The sequence below is a fragment of the Rhinopithecus bieti genome, unplaced genomic scaffold (assembly GCF_001698545.2).
Source record: "Rhinopithecus bieti isolate Rb0 unplaced genomic scaffold, ASM169854v2 scaffold_574, whole genome shotgun sequence".
Classification (NCBI taxonomy): domain Eukaryota; kingdom Metazoa; phylum Chordata; class Mammalia; order Primates; family Cercopithecidae; genus Rhinopithecus; species Rhinopithecus bieti.
Window position 1 is genome coordinate 112,197 of NW_016803605.1, and position 22,344 is coordinate 134,540.

At 52.9% G+C, this 22,344-nt stretch overlaps 1 protein-coding gene across 6 annotated transcripts in view; it reads left to right on the forward strand.

Moving 5' to 3' along the window:
- The window catches only part of LIG1 (DNA ligase 1), a 54,738-nt gene that overhangs the window by 14,920 nt on the left and 17,474 nt on the right, over positions 1-22,344 (forward strand). For 5 of the 6 annotated variants that reach the window (XM_017889138.1, XM_017889151.1, XM_017889110.1 and 2 more), the window contains 13 exons: positions 1,544-1,639; positions 3,997-4,104; positions 5,126-5,248; positions 5,496-5,574; positions 10,895-10,975; positions 11,259-11,315; positions 14,576-14,748; positions 17,042-17,208; positions 17,635-17,711; positions 18,553-18,644; positions 18,893-18,992; positions 20,604-20,689; positions 21,570-21,685. In XM_017889138.1, coding sequence (XP_017744627.1) covers positions 1,544-1,639; positions 3,997-4,104; positions 5,126-5,248; positions 5,496-5,574; positions 10,895-10,975; positions 11,259-11,315; positions 14,576-14,748; positions 17,042-17,208; positions 17,635-17,711; positions 18,553-18,644; positions 18,893-18,992; positions 20,604-20,689; positions 21,570-21,685 — 1,355 coding nt within the window. The remainder of the gene's footprint in view (positions 1-1,543; positions 1,640-3,996; positions 4,105-5,125; positions 5,249-5,495; positions 5,575-10,894; positions 10,976-11,258; positions 11,316-14,575; positions 14,749-17,041; positions 17,209-17,634; positions 17,712-18,552; positions 18,645-18,892; positions 18,993-20,603; positions 20,690-21,569; positions 21,686-22,344) is intronic. The other variant, XM_017889121.1, reaches the window with a different exon arrangement.

The following is a 22,344-nucleotide window of genomic DNA, read 5'->3' on the forward strand; positions in this document are numbered from 1 at the left end:
TCTCAAAAAAAAAAAAAGAAGATGGATTGGAGTTGGCCATGTTGAGAAAGGACAGATGCACGTGTCTCAGACAAGAAAGGCGCATGCAGAGGCCTCGAGATGGGAACAGCACGGCATGTTTGGGGCCTCTCATCTACTTCCTTGTTTCTGGAGAATCGGATGCGATCTGAGGAGCAGGGAAAGTTTGAGGATAGCACGTGGTGAGAGGTGAGCTAGAGAGGAGAGTGGGGGCTGGATCTCAAAAGGTCTTGCACGCCCAGCTAAGGAGCCTGGGCTTCGTGCTGCAGATCCTGGGAGCCACAGAAGGGCTGTGAGCCGGGGAAGCAGGTTCATCCCTGAATGAAAGGTGGCCAGAAGGAAGTTACGGTGTGGCTTAGGGCATGCTGGGAGCTCCGGGTGGACGCTGAGGTTGGCCCTGGGGGTGCGTCAGGGGATTGTGTTCAGAGCGGGGGACACTGAGCTGGGTCCCAAATCGCATATGCTGAGGCCGGGAGGGGTGACACGGCTGGGTGTGTCTGGAAACACCCCAGTTTAGCGGTGATATCAAAGAAGGTGGAGTATGTGGTGTGGGAAGGGTTAGAAGACCAGATGAAGAGAGATTAGGTAGGATCGGGGTCGACATCAAAAGACTTTATCCTGGATACAGCAGAGAATGTGGAGTCATGGAAGGGTTTTGAGCGGGAGACAGTGCCTGCCATGCTGATAGAAGGTCCTTCTGGGGCCATGTGAAGGAGCCACTGGAGGCCGCGAGACCAGGGACCAGGTGGCGCAGCAGGCACCATGAGATATAACAGTGAAGCTGCATGTAACTGCCTTCGTGTGAGCTCTTCATCAAGGGTTAGTTAGGTTTAGTTAGTTTAGAGTCTTCTGGAAGCAGGCTCTGAAGCTCTGAAACAGGGATCCAAATGCAAGTGATTTGTTTAGGAGGTGCAGGGAACAGAGGGTGATTCAGGGCAGGGGAGCAGCCAACACGGGATGGGCTGTTAGGTCGGCTACACGTTGGGCAGCTGGAGCTTAGTTTTTTGGGGTTCTCTGGAGGATGGTGTCAGTGCTCCAGAGTGATCCTCGAGATGCGAGGCAGCTGGGGTACTGATATACCAACTCCTGCCGATCATGGGGTGAGGGCCTCTCCTGGGGCTAGTTTATTCCCTGCCACTTCCAGACTTCCGAGGTTCCGGGGAAGCTGTCTGGAACATGTGGAGGCAGTTAAGATCTGAGGGGAGCGGTGGGGAGCTCAGGGGACCTGCTGGAATTGGTACTGTGCCGAATACATTACATCATTGTTTCCTTGTGGGGATTATTTCCATTCTGCAGTCGTGAGAGAGCAAAGCACAGAGGAATTGAGTAACCTGCCCAAGGTCACACAGCCAGGAAGCAGCAGGGATTGAAGGGTGCGGCCTGCACTGGGGCAGTGGCTGTGCGCAGGCAGAGAAGGGGAGAGGGCCCAGAGCCTTCCAGGGGCTACATCAGCGGGTCTGAGCTCTCTGGGATGGGAGCACACAAGCCAGCGAGGTCAGCTACCCCAAGCCCTTTGCCTCCCCAGCTCGGAAGCAGCTCCCGAAACGGACCATTCAGGAAGTCCTGGAAGAGCAGAGTGCGGACGAGGACAGAGAATCCAAAAGGAAGAAAGAGGAGGAAGGTGAGCCCCCAGGAGGAGAGAACTGTGTGTGTGTGTGTGGTGGGGGATCCGCAAGGGCAGGGGCCTGAGAGCTCAGGATGTTCGGACCCTGCTGATTTGATGCCTGTGTCCAGGAACCCCAGGAATTCCACCTACCAATATGGGAACTTTTGTTCTGAAAACATTGTGGGATATATCTGTTTGGACATCTTAATTTAGTCGTAATTCAGGCACAGTTTCCCATTTTCATTTTCTGTTTTTATATTTATTTAATGGAAACTATTTTCTTCTAAATGATTTCCTTTTCCTTGTAAATTTTACCATAAAGCTGAGGTTCCCAAACTTTCTTAGTTCACAGCACCCTTGATGTCTTAGTAATTTTTTTTCATGGTGCTCCTAGGCCAATACCTTATCAGCTCTATTGGTTAAGTGGTTATGTCCAAACATCTAGTAGATACTATACATACATTGCAAAAAAATGTGATATTTGTGTTTTGTTCCTTTTTTTTTTTGAGATGGAGTCTCACTCTGTCACTCAGGCTAGAGTACAGTGGTACAGTCTGGGCTCACTGCAGCCTCCACCTCCCAGGCCCAAGTGATTCTCCCACCTCAGCTTCCCATGTAGCTGGGATTACAGACACCCACCACCACGCCCAGCTAATTTTTGTATTTTTAGTAGAGATGGGATTTCAATATGTTGACCAGACTGGTGTCGAACTCCTGAGCTCACATGATCCGCCCACCTCGGCCTCACAAAGCCCTGGGATTATAGGCGTGAGCCACCGCACCCAGCCTGTATTTTGTTCTTAAATAACCACAATTACTTGTGGGAAATGCCTTAGATACTCTGTAACATCTTAAACAGTGGAATCTAATTGAAAACTGCCACCGTCATATCCTGTTCTATGTTGATTTTTGTACAGTACTTGATTTTTATAGCAGCAACCTATGAAAACCCAGCTTTGCAGAGATGCAGTGTCATTGCAAGGAATGTGACGTAATACTGAAAACTGAAATACCTCAAACTTGTAGTTCATACAGTGGCCAACAGGTGTCGCCGGGTTTCCTTTGAAAAATCCAAAATACCTTTCAGTGCCCGGTGAGTTCCCGGCATGTTGGTGAACCCACCGGAAACAGGCATAAAGGTCTGATCCATTGATCATCTGGGGCCTGCATGAGATTACACCAATTGCAGCCTTTAAGGTCGTCAGGTTTTTTGTTTCTGCAAACAAATAAAAGGTCCATTTTCCCGGGGCAGATTTAAATTTGGTTAAGATTTGATTTCTTGGCCAGGTGCGATGGCTCATGCCTGTAATCCCAGCAATTTGGGAGGCTGAGGCGGGTGGATCACTTGAGGTCGGGAGTTAGAGACCAGCCTGGCCAACATGGTGAAACCCCATCCCTACCAAAATTGCAAAAATTAGCTGGGTATGGTGGCGGGCGCCTGTAGTCCCAGCTACTCAGGAGGCTGAGGCGCAAGAATCACTTGAACCTGGGAGGTGGAGGTTGCAGTGAGCTGAGATTGCGCCACCGCACTCCCGCCTGGGCGACAGAGGGAGACTCCGTCTCAAAAAAAAAAAAAGATTTGATTTCTTATTGATAATTTTTAGTACAAATTTTACTGTAAACTACACTTTTAGCCATTGTCAGTATCCAGTGAGGGGCAGCGAAGGTGGCCTCTTTCTACTAAGGCAGATTTTCCCAAGTTGGTTTTGCAGTTTTATTGTGACCCTAGAGGTATGATTTTTTTTAACTTTAAAATTTGTGTCTATAGCAGGCTGTCATTTACATTTTTAACCCTTTCAGATTCTATTTTGGGGTGAATAACACTAAAGGAATCGTTTGTAAGGAAAGACACACCATGTATATCTTGGCTACATAGGCAAATGGGGGCTGGACTCCCTCAAGGTCCCTGCCTTGCTTGGGGTTGACAAGGAGCAGGGTCTTACATGGCCCGCCACTTAACAGGTACCTTGGATTGGTACAAGATAGAACTGTAATCCCAGCACTTTGGGAGGCTGAGGCGGGTGGCTCACCTGAGGTCAGTAGTTCAAGACCAGCCTGGCCAACATGGTAAAATCCCATCTCTACTAAAAATACAAAAAAATAGCTGGACGTGGTGGTGGGTGCCTGTAATCCCAGCTACTTGGGAGGCTGAGGCCGGATAATCGCTTGAACCCAGGAGGCGGAGGTTGCAGTGAGCCGAGATCGCACCACTGCACTCCAGCCTGGGTGACAAGAACGAAACTCTGTCTCAAAACAACAACAACAACAACAACAAACAGATGACAGATGAGGGCAGATTGCCTCCAGAGTCAAAATGCCCTTGTAGGTTCACTGTGATTTTTTTGCCATCTGAGCGTTCTGTCTATTGTCAGAGGTGGAGACCCCAGAAGAAAGCCTCACAGAGGCTGAAGTGGCAACAGAGAAGGAAGGAGAAGACAGGGACCAGCCTACCACACCTCCCAAGCCCCTAAAGACCTCCGGTGAGTTTCTGGTCCTCTCCTCCGCCCTGCCCCACCTCCTGATTTTGGGGTCAGAAGTCTTTGGAGGACAATTAATTTAAACAAGGCATAGATTCTCAAACTGATTGCTTAAGTGCAAAATCTAGAAGAAGCATAGTTTTTATTACTGGGTTTTTTGTTTTTTTTTTTAATTATTATTTTTTCCCATGCATGTGGGAAAGGAGGAAAGAGCCAGTCATTCTTTAAAAAGTCTTCATAGGCCAGGTGCGGTGGCTCATACCTGTTATCCTAGCTCTTTGGGAGGCTGAAGTGGGTGGACTGCTTGAGCCCAGGAATTCGAGACCAGCCTGGGCAACGTGGCAAAACCCCATCTCTACCAAAAAAAATGCAAAAAGGAGCTGGGTGTGGTGGCACGCACCTGTAGTCCCAGCTACTTGGGAGGCTGAGGTGGGAGGATTGCTCAAGTCCCCGAGGTGGAGGTTGCAGTGAGCTATGATCGTACCACTGCACTCCAGCCTGGGTGACAGAGCAAGAACTCCCCTGCCTCAAAAAAAGTAAAAGATAAAAAGTATTCACAGCTTTCAGAAGTCATAGGTGTAAATTAACTGTTATTAATTAAGTTAGACGACCAAACTGAGTTACAGGATTTTAGAGGCTGAAGTTACCCTCCCAGGGTGGTCCAAGTGGCCGTGAGGCCTCTGTGTTAGAAATGCTTGTGGGGAGAATTTTAGGGATACAGAGTTATATCTGATTTTCTACAGCTGCTGGGAGGATTGGGAATATTTTCGTCTCATGAGGATGAAACTTCTTTTTACCACTATTCCTAAGTCTCCTATGTCAGGCCAAGTGCTAGAATTCCACTAGTTTAGCACTGAGGAGTAGACAGCAGGCCTGAGATCTCAGCTCAAAGCTAGCAGAAAGGAAAAGGGTAGGTTTAGCTATATCTTCCATCCACCGGGTCAGAATGATCTTGGAGGTTAAAAAAAAAAAAAGTCTCAGGGTCAAAAGAGTTTGCATCACCGTCTGAGCGCTCTCACCGCAGAAGCAGGGACTCCAACGGAAAGCGTTTCGGAGCCCGAGGTGGCCACAAGGCAGGAACTGCAGGAGGAGGAAGAGCAGACCAAGCCTCCCCGCAGCACTCCCAAGACACTCAGCAGCTTCTTCAGTGAGTTTTCCTTGCTCACCCCACCTCCCGGGGTTGTCCAGGCAGGAGGCTGGTGGGCCTCTCTCTCCAGAGGCCTCAGATGCTGTGAGACCCTTCTCCCTTCCCTGCTGGTTGGAAAGTCAGCCTTGTCTCTACCAGCCTGTCACCCGTCTCCCCACGCACTGGGGTAGTGCTGGGTACAGAATGGGTGGGAGGCGGGGGCTACCGGAAGGAGAAAAGGCCCACAGTTTTCTGTCTTCATTCCTAGCCCCCCGGAAGCCAGCAATCAAAAAAGAAGTGAAGGAGGAGGAGCCAGGGGCTCCAGGAAAGGAGGGAGCTGCTGAGGGGTGAGTCAGTGTCTGGGTCTGAAATGGGTCTTCCAGGCATGTTTCCTTCTCTGCATTCCCACAGCCCCACCCCCAGCTCAGGCTTCCTCCTCTTGCAGGACTTGGCAAACCTTTTCTATAAAGAGCCAGAGAGGGAACCGGGCACGGTGGCTCAAGCCTGTAATTCCAGCACTTTGGGAGGCTGAGGTGGGCGGATCATGAGGTCAGATCATAGACCATCCTGGCTAACACGGTGAAATACAAAAATACAAAATACAAAAATTAGCCGGGCGTGGTGGCGGGCGCCTGTAGTCCCAGCTACTCGGAGGCTGAGGCAGGAGAATGGCGTGAACCCAGGAGGCGGAGCTTGCAGTGTGCCGAGATGGTGCCACTGCACTCCAGCCTGGGCGACAAAGCGAGACTCCGTCTCAAAAAATAAAATAAAAAAAATAAAGAGCCAGAGAGTAAATATTTTAGGCTTTACGGGACACATTTGGCCCCTGTTGCAACACCATTCTTAGCTCCCAGGACCTGTAGAAACGGTCCAGGATCGGAGTTTGCTGACCATGGCCCCAGCCACCCCCTGACCCTGCCTCCAGTCTTTCATCCTCAGTCTGATCCCCGTAGAGCCTGGGGGATCTTTCTAATACACAGAGTTGACTCTGCCCCTCTAGGGTTCCCCAGAGTCCTCAGGAGAAAATCTACACCCATTCGACAACTGACCCCCACCTCCCTCTCTGGCCTCACTTCCTACTTCTCTGTTCCTCTGGCTCTGAACTCACCAGATTTTTTATTTTTGAGACGGAGTCTTGCTCTGTTGCCTAGGCTACAGTGCAGTGGTGCCATCTCAGGTCACTACAACCTCCACCTCCCAGGTTCAAGCGATTCTCCTGCTTTAGCCTCCCAAGTAGCTAGGATTACAGGTGCACGCCACCATACCCAGCTAATTTTTGTATTTTTAGTAGAGACACGGTTTCAGCATGTTGGTCAGGCTGGTCTTGAACTCCTAGCCTCAGGTGATCCATCCACCTCGGCCTCGCAAAGTGCTGGGATTACAGGCGGGAGCCACTACACCTGGCCTGAACTCACCAGATTGAGTATATGTGCTGGAAGCCAGTAGGCGCATCTCCTCTGCCTTAAAATTCACTGAACACCCCTTCTGTGCCAGCCCTGGGTGGCCCACGGGGATGAACCATAGAGAGCTGGCCGCCCCGCCCTGGCCCTGGTGATGTGTACAGTGTGCTGGGGCTGTGGGACACTGAGTAGTTTGTTAAACAATTCGTTGCTTCACTGTAATTTTGTTAATTATTTGAAGAGATGTTTGGGCTGATTCCCATGACACCTAATATGCACGCAGGAGGCCACACTGAAGACTGATTGGATGCGCGGGAGGATACATATCCCATAAAGTGATGATGTCACCCCCCTGCCATGCTCAAAACCCATCTACGATTCCCCCCAGCACAGAGGATAAATGCTGGGCTTCCCAGTGCCCTCACCAGCCAGCCCTATCCACCTTCCATTGCAGCCTCCTGGCATCTGCAGCCTCCTCCTGCTCCCTCCGCACACCATGTCCCCATGTCCTCTCATTCCTCCCTGCTTTTTTTTTTTTTGAGACGGAGTCTCACTCTGTCGCCCAGGCTGGAGGCAGTGGCGCCATCTCAGCTCACTGCAACCTCTACTTCCTGAGTTCAAGCGATTCTTCTGCCTTCGCCTCCTGAGTAGCTGGAATTACAGGTGCCTGCCACCAAGCCTGGCTAATTTTTGTATTTTTTAGTAGAGACCAGGTTTCACCATGTTGTCCAGGCTGGTCTCAAACTCCTGATCTCAGGTGATCCGGCTGCCTCAGCCTCCCAGAGTGCTGGGATTACAGGCGTGAGCCTCCGCGCCCAGCCTCCGCCCTACTTCTGAACATGCTTGCCCCCGGCCTAGAACACTGTCCCCAACCCACCTTGCCCAGCAGGCTTCCCTCAGGCCTCAGCTCCTATTGCACCTGCTTGGGGAAGCCTGGTGCCTCACCCTTCGTGCGTGAGAGGAGGTGCGTGTCCCCAGCACTTGAGTCAGACTTTCTTTTATGTCTTGTCACATGGTAAAGAGCCTCCCTAACCAGACGTAAGCTCCTTCCCACAGAGCCAGAGCTGTGGGAGGTCCCAACCTTCTTAGTCTTCTTGCCTAGCTCCCAGCACTGGGGCTGGCCCCTGGGAAGCCCAGGAAATCTGCCAGGAAAGAAATTTAAATGAGCACTTTCAGATTTTTTTTTTTTTCACTAGTCAATCATGGACTCATTTATTTACTCAGTAAGTATTTACTAAGGACTGATTGTGTGTTAGCTACTGGATTTTAGGTGCCGGAGATCTGCTAGAAAACAAATCAGACAAAAATTCCACTTTATAGAACTTGGTTTTTGTTTTGTTTTGTTTTAAAGACAGGGTCTTGCTTTGTTGCCCAGGCTGGAGTGCAGTGGTGCTCCTGGGCTCAAGGGATCCTCCCATCTCAGCCTCTCAAGTAGCTGGAACTACAGGCATGTACCACCATGCCTGGCTAATTTTTGCTTATTTTTTGTCGAGATGGGGTCCTACTACAGTGCCCAGGCCAGTCTCAAGCTCCTGGGCTCAAGTGATCCTCCCACCTCAGCCTCCCAGAATGCTGGAATTACATGCATGAACCACTACGGCCAGCCTCATTTCTTACATAATCATATATCTGTCTGAAGTTATGTTTTTCAAATACAATGTGATGGTGTTAGCAGTGTGGACTTTGTCCCCTCTTGAATTCTTGATGTTCCTGAAAGCTAAAAAAATTAACTTTAGAAAAGGGGGTTTGGAATAATCCCTGCTGTTCGGCAGAAAGGACACGTGCGTTAAAAAGTATGACGCAGTGAGTCCAGAATCTCTTTGATTCGATGCCTCTAAAAATGAAACAGATAACGGCAAGAAATTCTTTCAGCTTTAACATTTCATGATTAAAGTTTAAGTCTAACAAAAAAGTGTTCGGGGGATTCTTGATGTCAATTTTGCACCCCCAATTGAGACCTTATCAAGGAGGTAAATAGCACGTTAACTTCTCTGGAGTATTCCTGTGGAGGAGGCGAGCACTTTAGCCATTTTACACCCATTAACGTGATTTAGCCCAGAGAGGTTAGGTCGGCCTCGCCAGGTCACACAGGGAGATCGGGGTAGGGCCAGGCCTGGGACCCATGTCTGTTTATTCCTAAGCCGTTATTTCTTCCTCATTGCATATCGTGCCTCCTGAGTGTGTCTGTGTTTATGTATTTATAAATACGTTTTCCTGATAAAATCAGTGTCCTTTTGTATATAAAGTTCTGTTTTCTATTTCAAGTGACACTATGACTGCTTTTCTTTCTTTCTTTTTTTTTTTTTTAAGACGGAGTTTCACTGTTGTTGCCCAGGCTGGAGTGCAATGGCACGATCTTGGCTTGCTGCAACCTCCACCTCCCGGGTTCAAGCAATTCTCCTGCCTCAGCCTCCCGAGTAGCTGGGATTACAGGGATGCGCCACCACGCCTAGCTAATTTTGTATTTTTAATAGAGACGGGATTTCTCCATATTGGCTGGGTTGGTCTCAAACTCCCGACCTCAGTGATCTGCCTGCCTCGGCCTCCCAAAGTACTGGGATTACAGGCGTGAGCCACCGCACCCGGCATGACTGCTTTTCTTGCACCCCGCAGTGGCACTGTCCGTCTTGGCCATCCATGCCCTATGTGAGCATCAGAATCAGCTGGAGAGCTGAAAAATATCCTGAAGTCTCTTTCTGCCCCTGAACCCTTGTCCCCATTTTGGTAGAGATGTAGGCCTGGGGCTGGGGAGTCCTCATTGTTCCATAAAATGCATCCAGGAGTGGGAACCCTCACTGTCATTTTTTATTTAGCCTTCAGGACAACCTGTCATAGTAGAGACCCTTTAGCTCCCCAGACAGATGGAGATGCTGTGGTTCAGAGAGGGGAAGCTGCTTTCTTAGCAGGCACAGCTGGCTGGGGCAGAGCAGATTGGAACCCAGATGAGTCTGAATGCAGTTTGGCTGGGGTCAGTGTGAACCACTTACGATATAAAGGTTGAGGCCGGGTGCAGTGGCTCATGCCTGTAATCCCAGCACTTTGGGAGGTCGAGGTGGGAGGAAAGCTTAAGCCCAGGAGTTTGAGACCAGCGTGAGCAACACAGCAAAACCCCATCTCTGCAAAGATCCGTTGGGCTTGCTTGTTTGCACCTGTAGTCCTAGCTACTCAAGAAGCTGAAGTAGGAGAATCGCTTGAGCCCAGGAGGTTGGGGCTGCAGTGAGCATCGTTCCACTGCACCCTAGCCTGGGTGACAATGAGACCCTGTCTCAAAAAAAAAAAAAAAAAAAAAGAGATTGGGAACAGTCTCTAGAGCTGTGCTGCTCACCAGCTGTGTGGCCGTGGGTGAGTTACTCAACCACTCTGTGCCCCAGTTTCCTTATCTGGAAAAGGAAGTTAGAAAGGCCCCTTCTGGCCAGGCACGGTGGCTCACCCTAGCACTTTGGGAGGCCGAGGTGGCAGATCATTTGAGGTCAGGAGTTCAAAACCAGCCTAGCCAACATAGTGAAACCCCATCTCTACTAAAACAAAAAAATTAGCCAGGTGTGGTCGTGCGCAGCTGTAAAATCCCAGGTACTCGGGAAGCTGAGGCAGAAGAATCATTTGAACCCATTGAACCCAGGAGGCAGAGGTTGCAGCGAGCTGAGATCATGCCACGGCACTCCAGCCTGGGCAACAGAGTGAGACTTTGTCCCAAAAAAAAAAAAAAAAAAAAAGGAAAGTCCCCTTCCTCCCATGTCTGATTGTTAATCAATGTGGCATTAGCATGGCACCTGGCACTTTGTGACACCCAGGACTGTACACACCTCCCTCTGTCCTACCCCAGCCATGCGATCCCTTTTCTGTTTCTCAAGCGTGTCTGCACCTCGGGGCCTTTGCACTCAGTATTCTCTCTGCCTGGAGTGCTCTTCCCCTGCTGCCCCTTGTGCTAACCCCTCCCCTCATTCTGCTCACATGTCTCTGGCGTTCCCTGAACGCCCTGTGAAGCAGCACCTCTCATCTCGTCCTCTCCCTTTACTCAGCTTTCTTTTGTTTTCTGAAAGATTTTTTTTAACACTTAAAACTAATGATGTGTTTATATAGGGGTTTTTTTTTTTTTTTTGCCCACTTTCCTCTGACTCTTCTGCTGGAATGTGAGCTCCAGGTTAGCAAACTGTTTCATCTAGCTCTGCACTGTGTGTCTTAAACAGAGCCTGGCACATCACAGTTGGAGAAATGACTTCGCTTTGACCCAGGGCTCTGCAATTCAATCTCCCTCTTGCCTCCATAGACCCCTGGACCCATCTGGTTACAATCCTGCCAAGAACAACTACCATCCCGTGGAAGACGCCTGCTGGAAACTGGGCCAGAAGTGAGGTTTCTCCCTTTTCAGACTGTCCCCCTGCAGTCCCTGTTGCTGCCGGAGGCTCTCTAAGCAGAGCCTTGGTTGGGAGAAATGGTGAAGTCTCTCCCTTCTGTGTTTTGGCGACAATCAGCAGCATTGAAAGGGACAGAGAGACAGCCCTGGACAGTGAGCTCATGCATTTGGGTATTGGCAAGGTTGTCCCAAGGAGGTGTGAGGAAGCAAGGGTACAGACGGGCAGTGTGGTATAGCCTGCACCACTGTCACTCTTGTGTCTCTGTTCCTTCCCCAGGGTCCCTTACCTGGCTGTGGCCCGGACGTTTGAGAAGATCGAGGAGGTGTCTGCCCGGTAACTAATCAGGCCTGCCTGGGCGGGGACGGGGATGCTTCTGGCTCTGTCCTCTGCATGGCGGTCCATGTTGCCCTGTTCCGCCTAATCCTTTCAACTTGGCCTCCGACCCCACTCGGGTGTATGATCATGGATGTCAGACATGGTCACAAAAGCAGGTCCTCTTGACTTTCTGCCTGGTTCTCATGGGTCAGAGCAAGACACAAGGGTGAGCCCAGATGTGCGGCTCATTCTGCTTCCTGCCTTCACTGTCAGCCCCACTGCCATATGTGTCCATGTTGGTTAAGTGATTCGAGCCTGTTGTGACTGCTCTGTAGTGTCCCTTCTTTCTCGCATAGCATATGTTACCAGCACTTTTTTTTTTTTTGAGATGCTGTCTCGCTCTGTCGCCCAGGCTGGAGTGCAGTGGCCGGATCTCAGCTCACTGCAAGCTCCGCCTCCTGGGTTTACGCCATTCTCCTGCCTCAGCCTCCCGAGTAGCTGGGACTACAGGTGCCCGCCACCGCGCCCGGCTAGTTTTTTTGTATTTTTTAGTAGAGACGGGGTTTCACCGTGTTAGCCAGGATGGTCTTGATCTCCTGACCTCGTGATCCGCCCATCTTGGCCTCCCAAAGTGCTGGGATTACAGGCTTGAGCCACCACGCCCAGCCCAGCACTTTTTTTTTTGAGACAGAGTCTTGCTCTGTCACCCAGGCTGGAGTGCAGTGGTGCAATCTCAGCTCACTGCAAGCTCCGCCTCCCGAGTTCACACCGTTCTCCTGCCTCGGCCTTCCAAGTAGCTGGAACTACAGGCGCCCGCCACCACGCCCAGCTAATTTTTTGGTGTGTGTGTTAGTAGGGTTTCACGGAGTTAGCCAGGATGGTCTCGATCTCCTGACCTCATGATCCGCCTGCCTCGGCCTCCGAAAGTGCTGGGATTATAGGCGTGAGCCACCACGCCCGGCCCTAATTTTGTATTTTTAATAGAGACAGGGTTTCACTATGTTGGCCAGGCTGGTCTCGAACTCCTGACCTCAAATAATCTGCCCGCCTCAGCCTTCCAAAATGCTGGGATTACAGGGCTGAGCCACCGCAGCCGGCCCTCTTCTGTATTTTGTAAGGATGCTTTTTGGATTCAGAGCCTACCTGAATTCACTATGATCTCATCTTAATCTATAGGTACATCTGCAAAGACCTTGTTTCCAAATCAGGTCATGTGAGGCTCTGAGTAGACACGAATTTCGCAGTAGGCTGTTCCACCCACTGCACCATCCAATGGTGGCTCTTGCCTGCAGTTATTACTGCGGGATTTCCCTAATGTTGGTTTTTGTATTTCTTCTCTGAACCTTAAAAACCTTGGTAATGAGACTTCTGTAAGAAAACACAGCTTCTCTTTTAATGAGGCCCCTAAGTTTGCCGGTAACAAACCCATTCTTTCCAGCTTTGATGTTTTAGACAGAAACACGGTTTTCTTTTTAGAGGCAGCACAGCTTAGTGGCCGGGAGCACAGTCCTCAGGCACACGGCCTGGGTTTACATCTCAGCTTGATACTCGCTCTGTGACCTTGGGCAGGCCGTGGACTCTCTGTGCCTCCGTTTCTTCATCTGTAAGATGGAAATAATAATAGTACCTACCTCAGAGACGAGCTGTGAAGATTCAGTGAGTTAAAAGGTGCAAAGTGGCTGGCCGTGTTGGCTCGCGCCTGTAATCCCAGCACTTTGGGAGGCCAAGGCAGGCGGATCATTTGAAGTCAGGAGTTCGAGACCAGCCTGACCAACATGTTGAAACCCCGTCTCTACTAAAAATTAAAAAAAAGTTAGCCGGGCGTGGTGGCACGCACTGGTAGTCCCAGCCACTCCGGAGGAGAATGACCCGAACCCACCAGGTGGAGGTTGCAGGGAGCCGAGATCGTGCCACTGCACTCCACCTTGGGCGACGGAGCGACACTCCGCCTTAAAAAAAAGAGTGCAGAGTGCTCAAAGCCAGCTCCTGAATTTAGCAAACGCTCCTAGCAGGCCGGACGTGGTGGCTCACACCTGTAATCCCAGCACTTTGGGAGGCTGAGGCGGGCGGATCATGAGGTCAGGAGATTGAGACCATCCTGGCTAACACGGTGAAACCCTGTCTCTACTAAAATACAAAAAATTAGCCAGGCGTGGTGGCAGGCGCCTGTAGTCCCAGCTACTCGGGAGGCTGAGGCAGGAGAATGGCGTGAACCTGGGAGGTGGAGCTTGCAGTGAGCCGAGATTTGGCCACTGCACTCCAGCCTGGGCGACTGAGCGAGACTCTGTCTCAAAAAAAAAAAAAAGAAAACGCCCTGTAGCATTAGCTGTCATTTCTCTGGGCTGATCATCACCATCTTCATCATTGTTACTATCACACCAAGTCACTCCCCCACTGTATCCGCCCAGTGGGTTCACCTTGCCCGCTACCTAGACAGAGCCAATTTATCAAGACAGGGGAACTGCAGCAGAGAAAGAGTAATTCCCGCAGAGCCAGCTGGGCGGGAGACCGGAGTTTTATTTTCACTCAGGTCCGTCTCCCTGAGCATTTGGGGAGCAGAGGTTTTAAAGAAAATTTGGCAGGTAGGGTCTTGGGAAGTGGGGAGTGCCGACTGGTCAGGTTGAAGATGGACTCACTGGGGGTCAAAGTGAGTTTTTCTTGCCGTCTTCCGTTCCTGGTTGGGATGGCACAACTCGCAGAGCCAGATTATCTGGGTGGTGTCAGGCTGAGTGCAGGGTCTGCAAGCTCTCTCAGGCCCTGATCTTAGGTTTTACAATAGTGATGTTATCCCCAGGAGCGGCTGAGGAGCCAGAGGCTGCGTGACCCCTAAACCTAAATTTCTAATCTTGTAGCTAATTTGTGAGTCTTGCAGAGGCAGGTCCCTAGGCAAAAAGGGGTCTTTTCCAGAAAGGACTATTACCAATTTCGTTTCAGAGTCAAACCATGAGCCAAATTCCTTCCCAAAGTTAATTCTGCCTATACTCAGGACTGAACAAGGACAGCTGAAAGGTCAGAAGCAAGATGGAATCGGTTAGGTGTGATTGCTTTCCACTGTCATCATTTCCTCAGTTGGGGTTTTGCAAAGGCGGTCTCACCACTTAGCAATCTGTGCTTTTCCTCATGGCTCCAGGCCCCAGAGCCTGGGACTGTTCCTGAGCCCTTTCCTCTTCTCCTTTCTCCGTTTCTTTCTAGTGTCCACCCCCTTAAACCCACCCCACCCCTATACCACACTTCGGCCTTGAAGAACCAGGTGGTCACACCCCCGTCCCCTCCTCCAGGCTCCGGATGGTGGAGACGCTGAGCAACTTGCTGCGCTCCGTGGTGGCCCTGTCGCCTCCAGACCTCCTCCCTGTCCTATACCTCAGCCTCAACCACCTTGGGCCACCGCAGCAGGGCCTGGAGCTTGGCGTGGGTGATGGCGTCCTTCTCAAGGCAGTGGCCCAGGCCACAGGTAAGAGGGACTGTGGTTGGAGGGACTGGAAGGACGGGAGCTCAGCCAGAGAAAATGCAGAGGTCAGGCGGATCAGAGAGAGACTCTGAAACTGGGGTGAGGCAAAGGCTGAGAGGGAGGAGAACCTGATGGGGACAGATTTGCAGGGGTGTGGGAGAGAACATGGGGCAGCGGTTCAGGTGAGGGAGGACCAGGCCTGTGTTGGGACAGGGGCCGTGGGGTGCACTAAAGGGGAGGGCTGGGGAAAGATGCTGGAGCCAGCGACAGCAGGATTTAGGGGCTGAGATTGAAGGTTGGGGCGTAGAGAGGTCTGAAAGGACTTCGACTCTAGGGATTGGAAGGAGTGGGAGGGAAGAACACCGTGTGTGAGGGGCCAGTGGCCTGCAGGGGCCATCCGCCAGTGCCGGGTGGAAAGGCTGGTGATGTGGACGACCCGCCTGCCAAAGGCCTGGAGTGCTCGGTGCTTATCATGAGGACACTGGGGAGCCATGGAAGGGCTGTGAGCAGGCAAGGGGCAGCGTCCAGGGAGAAGAGGAGCTGGATCCCAGCTGTAGAGAAGAGAGGAGAGGGCAGGAGTTGGGAGAGAGGGAGCACAGCAGAGATCTGGCGAACAGTGGGCGTCAGGGTGAGAAGGCAGGAGGAATGCCTCCAGGATCTCCCTGGGTGAGGGGATGGATGAGGAAGCCATCAGCAGCCTGGGACCCTGGTGAGGGGCAGGCGCCTGCAGGGGGCATTCATCACCCCGGCGTGGGGCAGGCGTGAGCAGCCTCTATCTGTGGGCCCCCAGGGCCATCCAGGAAGTTTGGAACTGGGTCTGAGGCTCACCAGGTCTGGCTCAGAGCCCAGGGTTCGGGAGTGGTCAGCGCAGGAGGGATGACCACCCACTGGTGAGTTCTCATCCACTTGGGGAGAGGATGTGCTAGGAGCACTGGAGCTGGCTTAGGGCCGTGGAGACCAACGTTTAGGGAAGGCGGGGGTTTCAGGCTTTCATGAGAGGACAAAGGGACTGAGAAAAGTTGACTTGGATCAGGAAAGAGTTAGAGGCTTATGGGAGCCAGAGGAGATGAGACTCAAGATTCTCTCATTCACTCAAGATGTGTTTCTCGAGCACTGACGTCATAGCAGACCCAGCACACACGGGGTCTGTTGAGAATACTCTGAGCTGCAGGTAATGAAAACCCAACTACATTGGCTTAGACAAAGAAGGATCTGTTTTTCTCACAAAAGAAGTTGCAGATGCTGGCTTTCCTGCCCAGCGATCCGTGGCAGCCGGGGCCTCTTCCGTTCTCTCATGCTTCCACCCTTGGCGTGTTTGTGTTCACGCTCACACTCCTCTCCCTGCCGCCTCGTGGCCCCCGTGGCTGCCCAAGTCCCGGGTTTGTTGTGTGTTGTTGACCACTGTGGAGAATCCCATCCCCTTTGACGTGTGAGTCGATACGTCACATACCGGTGAACACTCACTGCTGACGTTCCCATTTATGGAAGTTTCACTTCACGTGCGAGACCCGGCCGTTTGGTGTGTCCCCTCATGTGCCGCAGCCAAGCGTCTGTGGACTGAAATGCATGCCTGTTCATCACAGACTGCTTTCCCTATCGTTATTTTCTGTGTTAGGGTTAGGGCGTTATTTCGACATGTGTAGGCAGGTTATGTTATCTCCACATCTCATTTCAGAACAGAAAAGAGGTGACACACAGTATCTGGTGACAAGGGTATGTTGGTTCTGATACATTGAGAGCTGCTTGTCACACTTGTCACCGTGACTTGAGGCTCCACCTCCCCAGCTCTTACACCCAGGCGCCCACGGGACCCAGCTCTGGACAGTAAGTGGGGCCAGAGCACATCCCACGTGTGTAAGCTGGTGGCTCCAAAACAAGCCAAAGGGTCACTGGTCACTGCCAGAGATGTTCCTGACCCACCGGAGGAAAGGGTCCCTTGGCCTTCTCTGCTCTGTCCACACTCACGTCCCTAGTGATCTTATCCCTCCTATGGCTTTAAATCCCATTTCCTCCCTGATGACACCAGCCCAGATATCTCCCCTGAGTGTGGTCATGTTGGTTCATCCACCGCTTTCCTGGCTCCACGTGCATGTCTGCTGGCTTCCTACAGCCAGCATAGCTGGGGGCACCTTCCCCAAGCCGTTTCTACCAAGTGGGTGAGCGTTAGACACAGGGAGGTGCAGGGACTCGCCACAAGCGCACACAGCTGGAGAAAATTTATCCAGGCCGCCAGAGAAGGGAGACACGCAGCCATAGCTGTCACCCTCGACACCCCCACCCGCACTCTCCCCTGAAGGTCGGCAGCTGGAGTCTGTCCGGGCTGAGGCAGCCGAGAAGGGCGACGTGGGGCTGGTGGCCGAGAACAGCCGCAGCACCCAGAGGCTCATGCTGCCACCACCTCCGCTCACTGCTTCCGGGGTCTTCAGCAAGTTCCGTGACATCGCCAGGCTCACTGGCAGTGCTGTGAGTGGCGGGCTGCTCACCCCGGACCCCAGACATTTTGGGGACCTGAGGCCATGTGTGCATCAGCAAGGCTTCTGGGTAGACCGTCAGCTGGGTCACTTCAGTTCTGCTTGTGGGGGGCACGGCTTCCTCTCCTCCTTTCTGCACCCAAGCCTAGGGGATTCTCTCCAGAGTCTAGCAGGCCTAATGCCATGGCTGCCACATGACGGGACTCTAAATACTTCCTGGATACAGGGAGAGGGAGGCAAGGAGAGCTAACTCGTTCTTACTGCCCTAAGAGCAGGCAGCCATGGGAGCTGGGCTGTGGGGATGGGGTGAGGGAAGGAGGGCAGGTATTCCAAATGCGGGGCAGCAGCGTGGCTGGTGGGGTGGAGGTGTGGTCCCTGCCTTCACCAGGCACTGACGGCTCTTCCCCCGACTCTCCAGTCCACAGCCAAGAAGATAGACATCATCAAAGGCCTCTTTGTGGCCTGCCGCCACTCAGAAGCCCGGTTCATCGCCAGGTGAGTGTGTGGGCCTGTGAGGCTGCGGAGAGGGACTGCAGACCTGGAGGTGAAAGGAGGGAGGGACTGGCAGCCGGAATCATCACAAATGCCCTGACCATCCTTGGATGAGAAAAGCATGAGCAGGAGGCCTGGCCCCTAAAGAGTGCGAAGGGGCACTGTTTCCTTTCTCAGGCCAGCTTCTGTCCCTTGGTAGTGCTGTCTAGAGAAGGCCCCTGGGCCCCTGTGGATGAAGCATGCTGTGATTGATGAGTGAGGTCTGCCTCTGCCTGGGCACAGGCCCTGAGAGCAAAGCCATTGAGGGCTCACATCATGGAGCATTTCTTGGGTGCCCAGCCCTGTGCCGCGTGCCTTATCTTCCTACCAGCACCTCTGTGAGGCTGGCCTTGTTACCCTCACCTCCAGTTTATAGAAGGGGAAATGGAGACACGGGGAGGCAAACTAAGCCACTTGCCTCCTGCCACTGGCTCAAAGCAAGGACCATGCTGGGGTCCTGACCATCACAGTCACCAGGGCGGGCGCCAGGCTCAGTTCTCTCCCTGACTCACCCTCCTTGAGCCTCGCTAACCCCTCAGGGCAGCTGAGATGAGAGGTGCTGGTGCATCTACTTGTGCCCCTCCCCAGTCCATGCTAGCTGGCAGGATCATTACTGCCTGGCCTCAGTTTCCTCATCTGTCACATGGGGCTGTGTGATGTCTGGGGTCCTTTTCGGGCTCTGAAGATTCTTCTGGTTTTTGAGGAGAGGGTCTATACATGTCAAGGTGGGGTAGACCAGAGAAGGGAGGAGGCAAGATCGGGGAGGTGCAGACAAGCCCCCTTCCCTGGCCTGCTCTCTCCCCAGGTCCCTGAGCGGACGGCTGCGCCTGGGGCTGGCAGAGCAGTCGGTGCTGGCTGCCCTCTCCCAGGCTGTGAGCCTCACGCCCCCAGGCCAAGGTGAGCTCCTGTGGCCCATCACTGCGTCCCTCACTGGAGTTAACTTGGGCTTCCCCCCTCCTCTTCGGAGGCCCATGCCTGCCCCTTCCCCAGCGGGCCCCTGCCATCCCAGGCTCCTCTCCTGTAGGGGGGAGCGTCTTGGGCTGCGGCATCTGCATTCCTTGCCATACAGCAAACCACCCACTGTGCACCCTGGTGTAGCCAAGGACATGGGCACCTTCCAAAGCCTCTGGTGGGTCTTTTCTTAGAATTCCCACCAGCCGTGGTGGATGCTGGGAAGGGCAAGACAGCAGAGGCCAGAAAGACATGGCTGGAGGAGCAAGGCATGATCCTGAAGCAGACGTTCTGGTGAGAGCCGGGCCGTGGGCAGAGTTGCCAGGGGCTGTGGGCAGAGTGCCAGGGATGGGGTGGAGCCAGAGGAGCAGTGGGCGGGGCCAGTAAGTGATGGACAGGTGTCACTAGTGCGGTCATGGGGTGACTGAGAGCAGAGGTGGTGATCTAGACAAGACTGGTGCTTGGCACAAGGTTGATGACAAAGATCAAGAGGGTGGCAAACAGTGAAGGGTCAGTGACCCCAGGAGAGGTATAGAAAGATGCTGACAGCGTCCGGGCGCAGTGGCTCACGCCTGTAATCCCAGCACTAGGGAGCCCGAGGCGGGCAGATCTCTTGAGGTGGGGAGTTTGAGACCATCCTGGCCAACATGGTGAAACCCAGTCTCTACTAAAAATACAAAAATTAGCCTGTAATCCCAGCTACTTGGGGGGCCGAGGCACAAGAATCATTTGAACCCGGGAGTCGGAGGCTGCCGTGAGCTGAGATCACGCCACTGCATTCCAGCCTGGGCAACAGAGTGAGACTCTGTCTTTAAAAAAAGAAAAAAAAAGAAAAACGCTGACAGCAAGGGAGGGCAGCCGGCCTCATGAAGTTTCTGAGTTCCAGACAGGGCTGTGCATGTAGAAAGGCCTCAAGGGACCCTGAGAGGAGCAGGTGACTAGTACATGGTGAAGGGTCCTGAGAGTCATGGAGAAGACGTCTGTGGAGTGGTCGCGAGGGCTGCAGAGAGCCATGTGGAGGGGCCTAGGACAGCAGCTGACCCAGGGCTGGTGACTCCAAGATCATGACTGCCCCAGAGAGGATGTCAGAGGCAGGAGGGCTGATGGCAGTTCCACAGATGCCCTCAGAGCACCTGCTCTGGGCCAGGCAGAGCAGACAGCGGTGAACAAGCCCCAGCAGAGCTCCCAGGCCCGGGCAGCAAGCTCAACCCAGCCTGCACGTGGGGTTCTACCAGCTGCTGACCTCAGGCCTACCCCACGCCAGCTACATCAGAATCTTTGTAGGTGGAGCCTGGCCTTGAAAACCTTTATTTATTTGTCTGTTTTTATTTTTTTTTTGAGATGGAGTCTCGCCCTGTCATCCAGGCTGGAGTGTAGCGGCACAATCTCGGCTCACTGCAACTTTTGCCTCCAGGGTTCGAGTGATTCTCCTGCCTCAGTCTCCTGAGTAGCTGGGACTACAGGCGCGTTGCCACCACCCCTGGCTAACTTCTGTGTTTTTAGTAAAGACAGGATTTCGCCATGTTGGCTAGGCTGGTCTTGAACTCCTGGGCTCAAGTGATGCACCCGCCTCGGCCTCCCAAAGTGCTGGGACTACAGGGGGGCAAAACCTTTTTTTAAAAACTATATCCTTGAGTAGTCTCGTGTAGCCCGAGTAGAGAATCGCTGGTCTCATGGTGACAGATAGGGAACAGGGGCAGGGCCAGACTAAGGGAGACAAGGTAGCAGATAGTGACACCAAGGGAGAGCACAGAGACAGGGTAGCAAGAGGAGTTCGGCACGTGGTGACTGAGGTGGGCAGAGGTATCCAGGAGCCCAGGTTTCTGGGAGCAGGCCGAGCTCTCTTTCCAAACTGTGTGAGTTCTAGAAGGGCTTCCTCTATCTTGTTCTCACCCTCCACCCCAGCGAGGTGCCCGACCTGGACCGAATTATCCCCGTGCTGCTGGAGCACGGCCTGGAACGTCTCCCAGAGCACTGCAAGCTGAGCCCAGGTACAGACCCCAGGGGTGCTGAGAGCAGCCCTGCCCCCTCCTGAGTCAGCATGAGGATGGCCATTGTAGGCGCCCCTCTCAGAACCTGCAGGGTCCTCTCCCCCACCAAAACCAAATGCTCTTCCCTGGTGCTGAAACCCACTGCTTTTCTCCTTGGAATTTCCCCAGTTTCCCCTTCTGGAGTAGACAGGGTGTAGGCGACGCTGCTGTGATAAACAGGAGCTGGGCGTGGTGGCGTATGCCTGTCATCCCAGCTACTCGGGAGGCTGAGGTGGGAAGATCGCTTGAGCCCAGGAGTTCAAGGCTGCAGTGAGCCGTCATCGCGCCACTGCCCTCCAGCTGGGCGACAGAGTGAGACAATAAATAAGTAAATAAAAATGGGCCAGAAGGCAGTGGGTCAGGCAAGAGAGAATCTCTTTCTCTCACACATAAATGTCCAGAGCAAGGGAGGTAGACAGGGAAGGTAAAGGTGTGCAGCTGTGACCCAGGGATGACCCAGGTTCCTGTATCTTGTCCCTCTGTCCTCCAAAGGTTGTCACCGCAGTGTCTGTGATCCAATGTGGCTCACTTCCCTGTTCTAATTGTGGGAGGAGGGACGCAGAGGAGGGAAGGGAGGCAACCAGATTCCTTGCAAGGATGTGAGCCAGACATTGCACATGCTGCGTGGGTTCCAATCACATGGCCTTTCCCAGCTGCAAGGAAGGCTGGAGGCTGTAGTCCCAAGTGGGAGGCTAGGTCCCCTTCTAAAATGTGGGAGGCTTCGTGACTAAAGAGCAAGGAAGGAGAATGGTCCTGGGGCCCGTTAGCAGTTCTCCTCACCATGTTCCCCCTCTAATCCATTGCCTTCCCTCTCATCTAACTCACTCTTCTCCTCTCCCAGGGATTCCCCTGAAACCAATGTTGGCCCATCCCACGCGGGGCGTCAGCGAGGTTCTGAAACGCTTTGAGGAGGCAGCTTTCACCTGCGAATACAAATACGATGGGCAGAGGGCACAGGTATGGGGAGTGGGACATGTCCCTTCCACAGACAGGAGAACGTCAAAGAGCAGGGGCGGGGGGTCACTGAGGCCTGAGCTCCAAGCCGGCCTGCGCCACAGACTGCCCAGCTGCCCTCGCTCGTCCCTCTGGGCTTCAGCATCCACCTCCATGCAGTGGATGCGGTTTTTGTTTTGTTTTGTTTTGCTCTTTGAGACAGAGTCTCACTCTGTCACTCAGGCTGGAGTGCATTGGCCTGATGTCGGCTCACTGCAACCTCCGCCTCCCAGGTTCAAGTGATTCTCCTGCCTCAGGCTCCCAAGTAGCTGGGATTACAGGCGCCCACCACCACGCCCAGCTAATTTTTGTATTTTTAGTAGAGATGGGGTTTCACTGTGTTAACCAAGGATGGTCTCGATCTCTTGACCTCGTGATCCACCCACCTCTGCCTCCCAAAATGCTGGGATTACAGCTGTGAGCCATCATGCCCAACCTGTAAAGTGTGGTCTTAACTACCTCACTGGCTTATCCAAAGCGACAATCATCCAGAATCCTGACCGATGATAGTGGGAGCTCATGAAACGTGGGCTCTGCTGATGCTGCTGGTGGGTGTGTTCATTTCAACAGCTGTTCTGGGAGGTGCCCACATGACCCCTTCATGCTGTGTTGTGCGTTGTGTC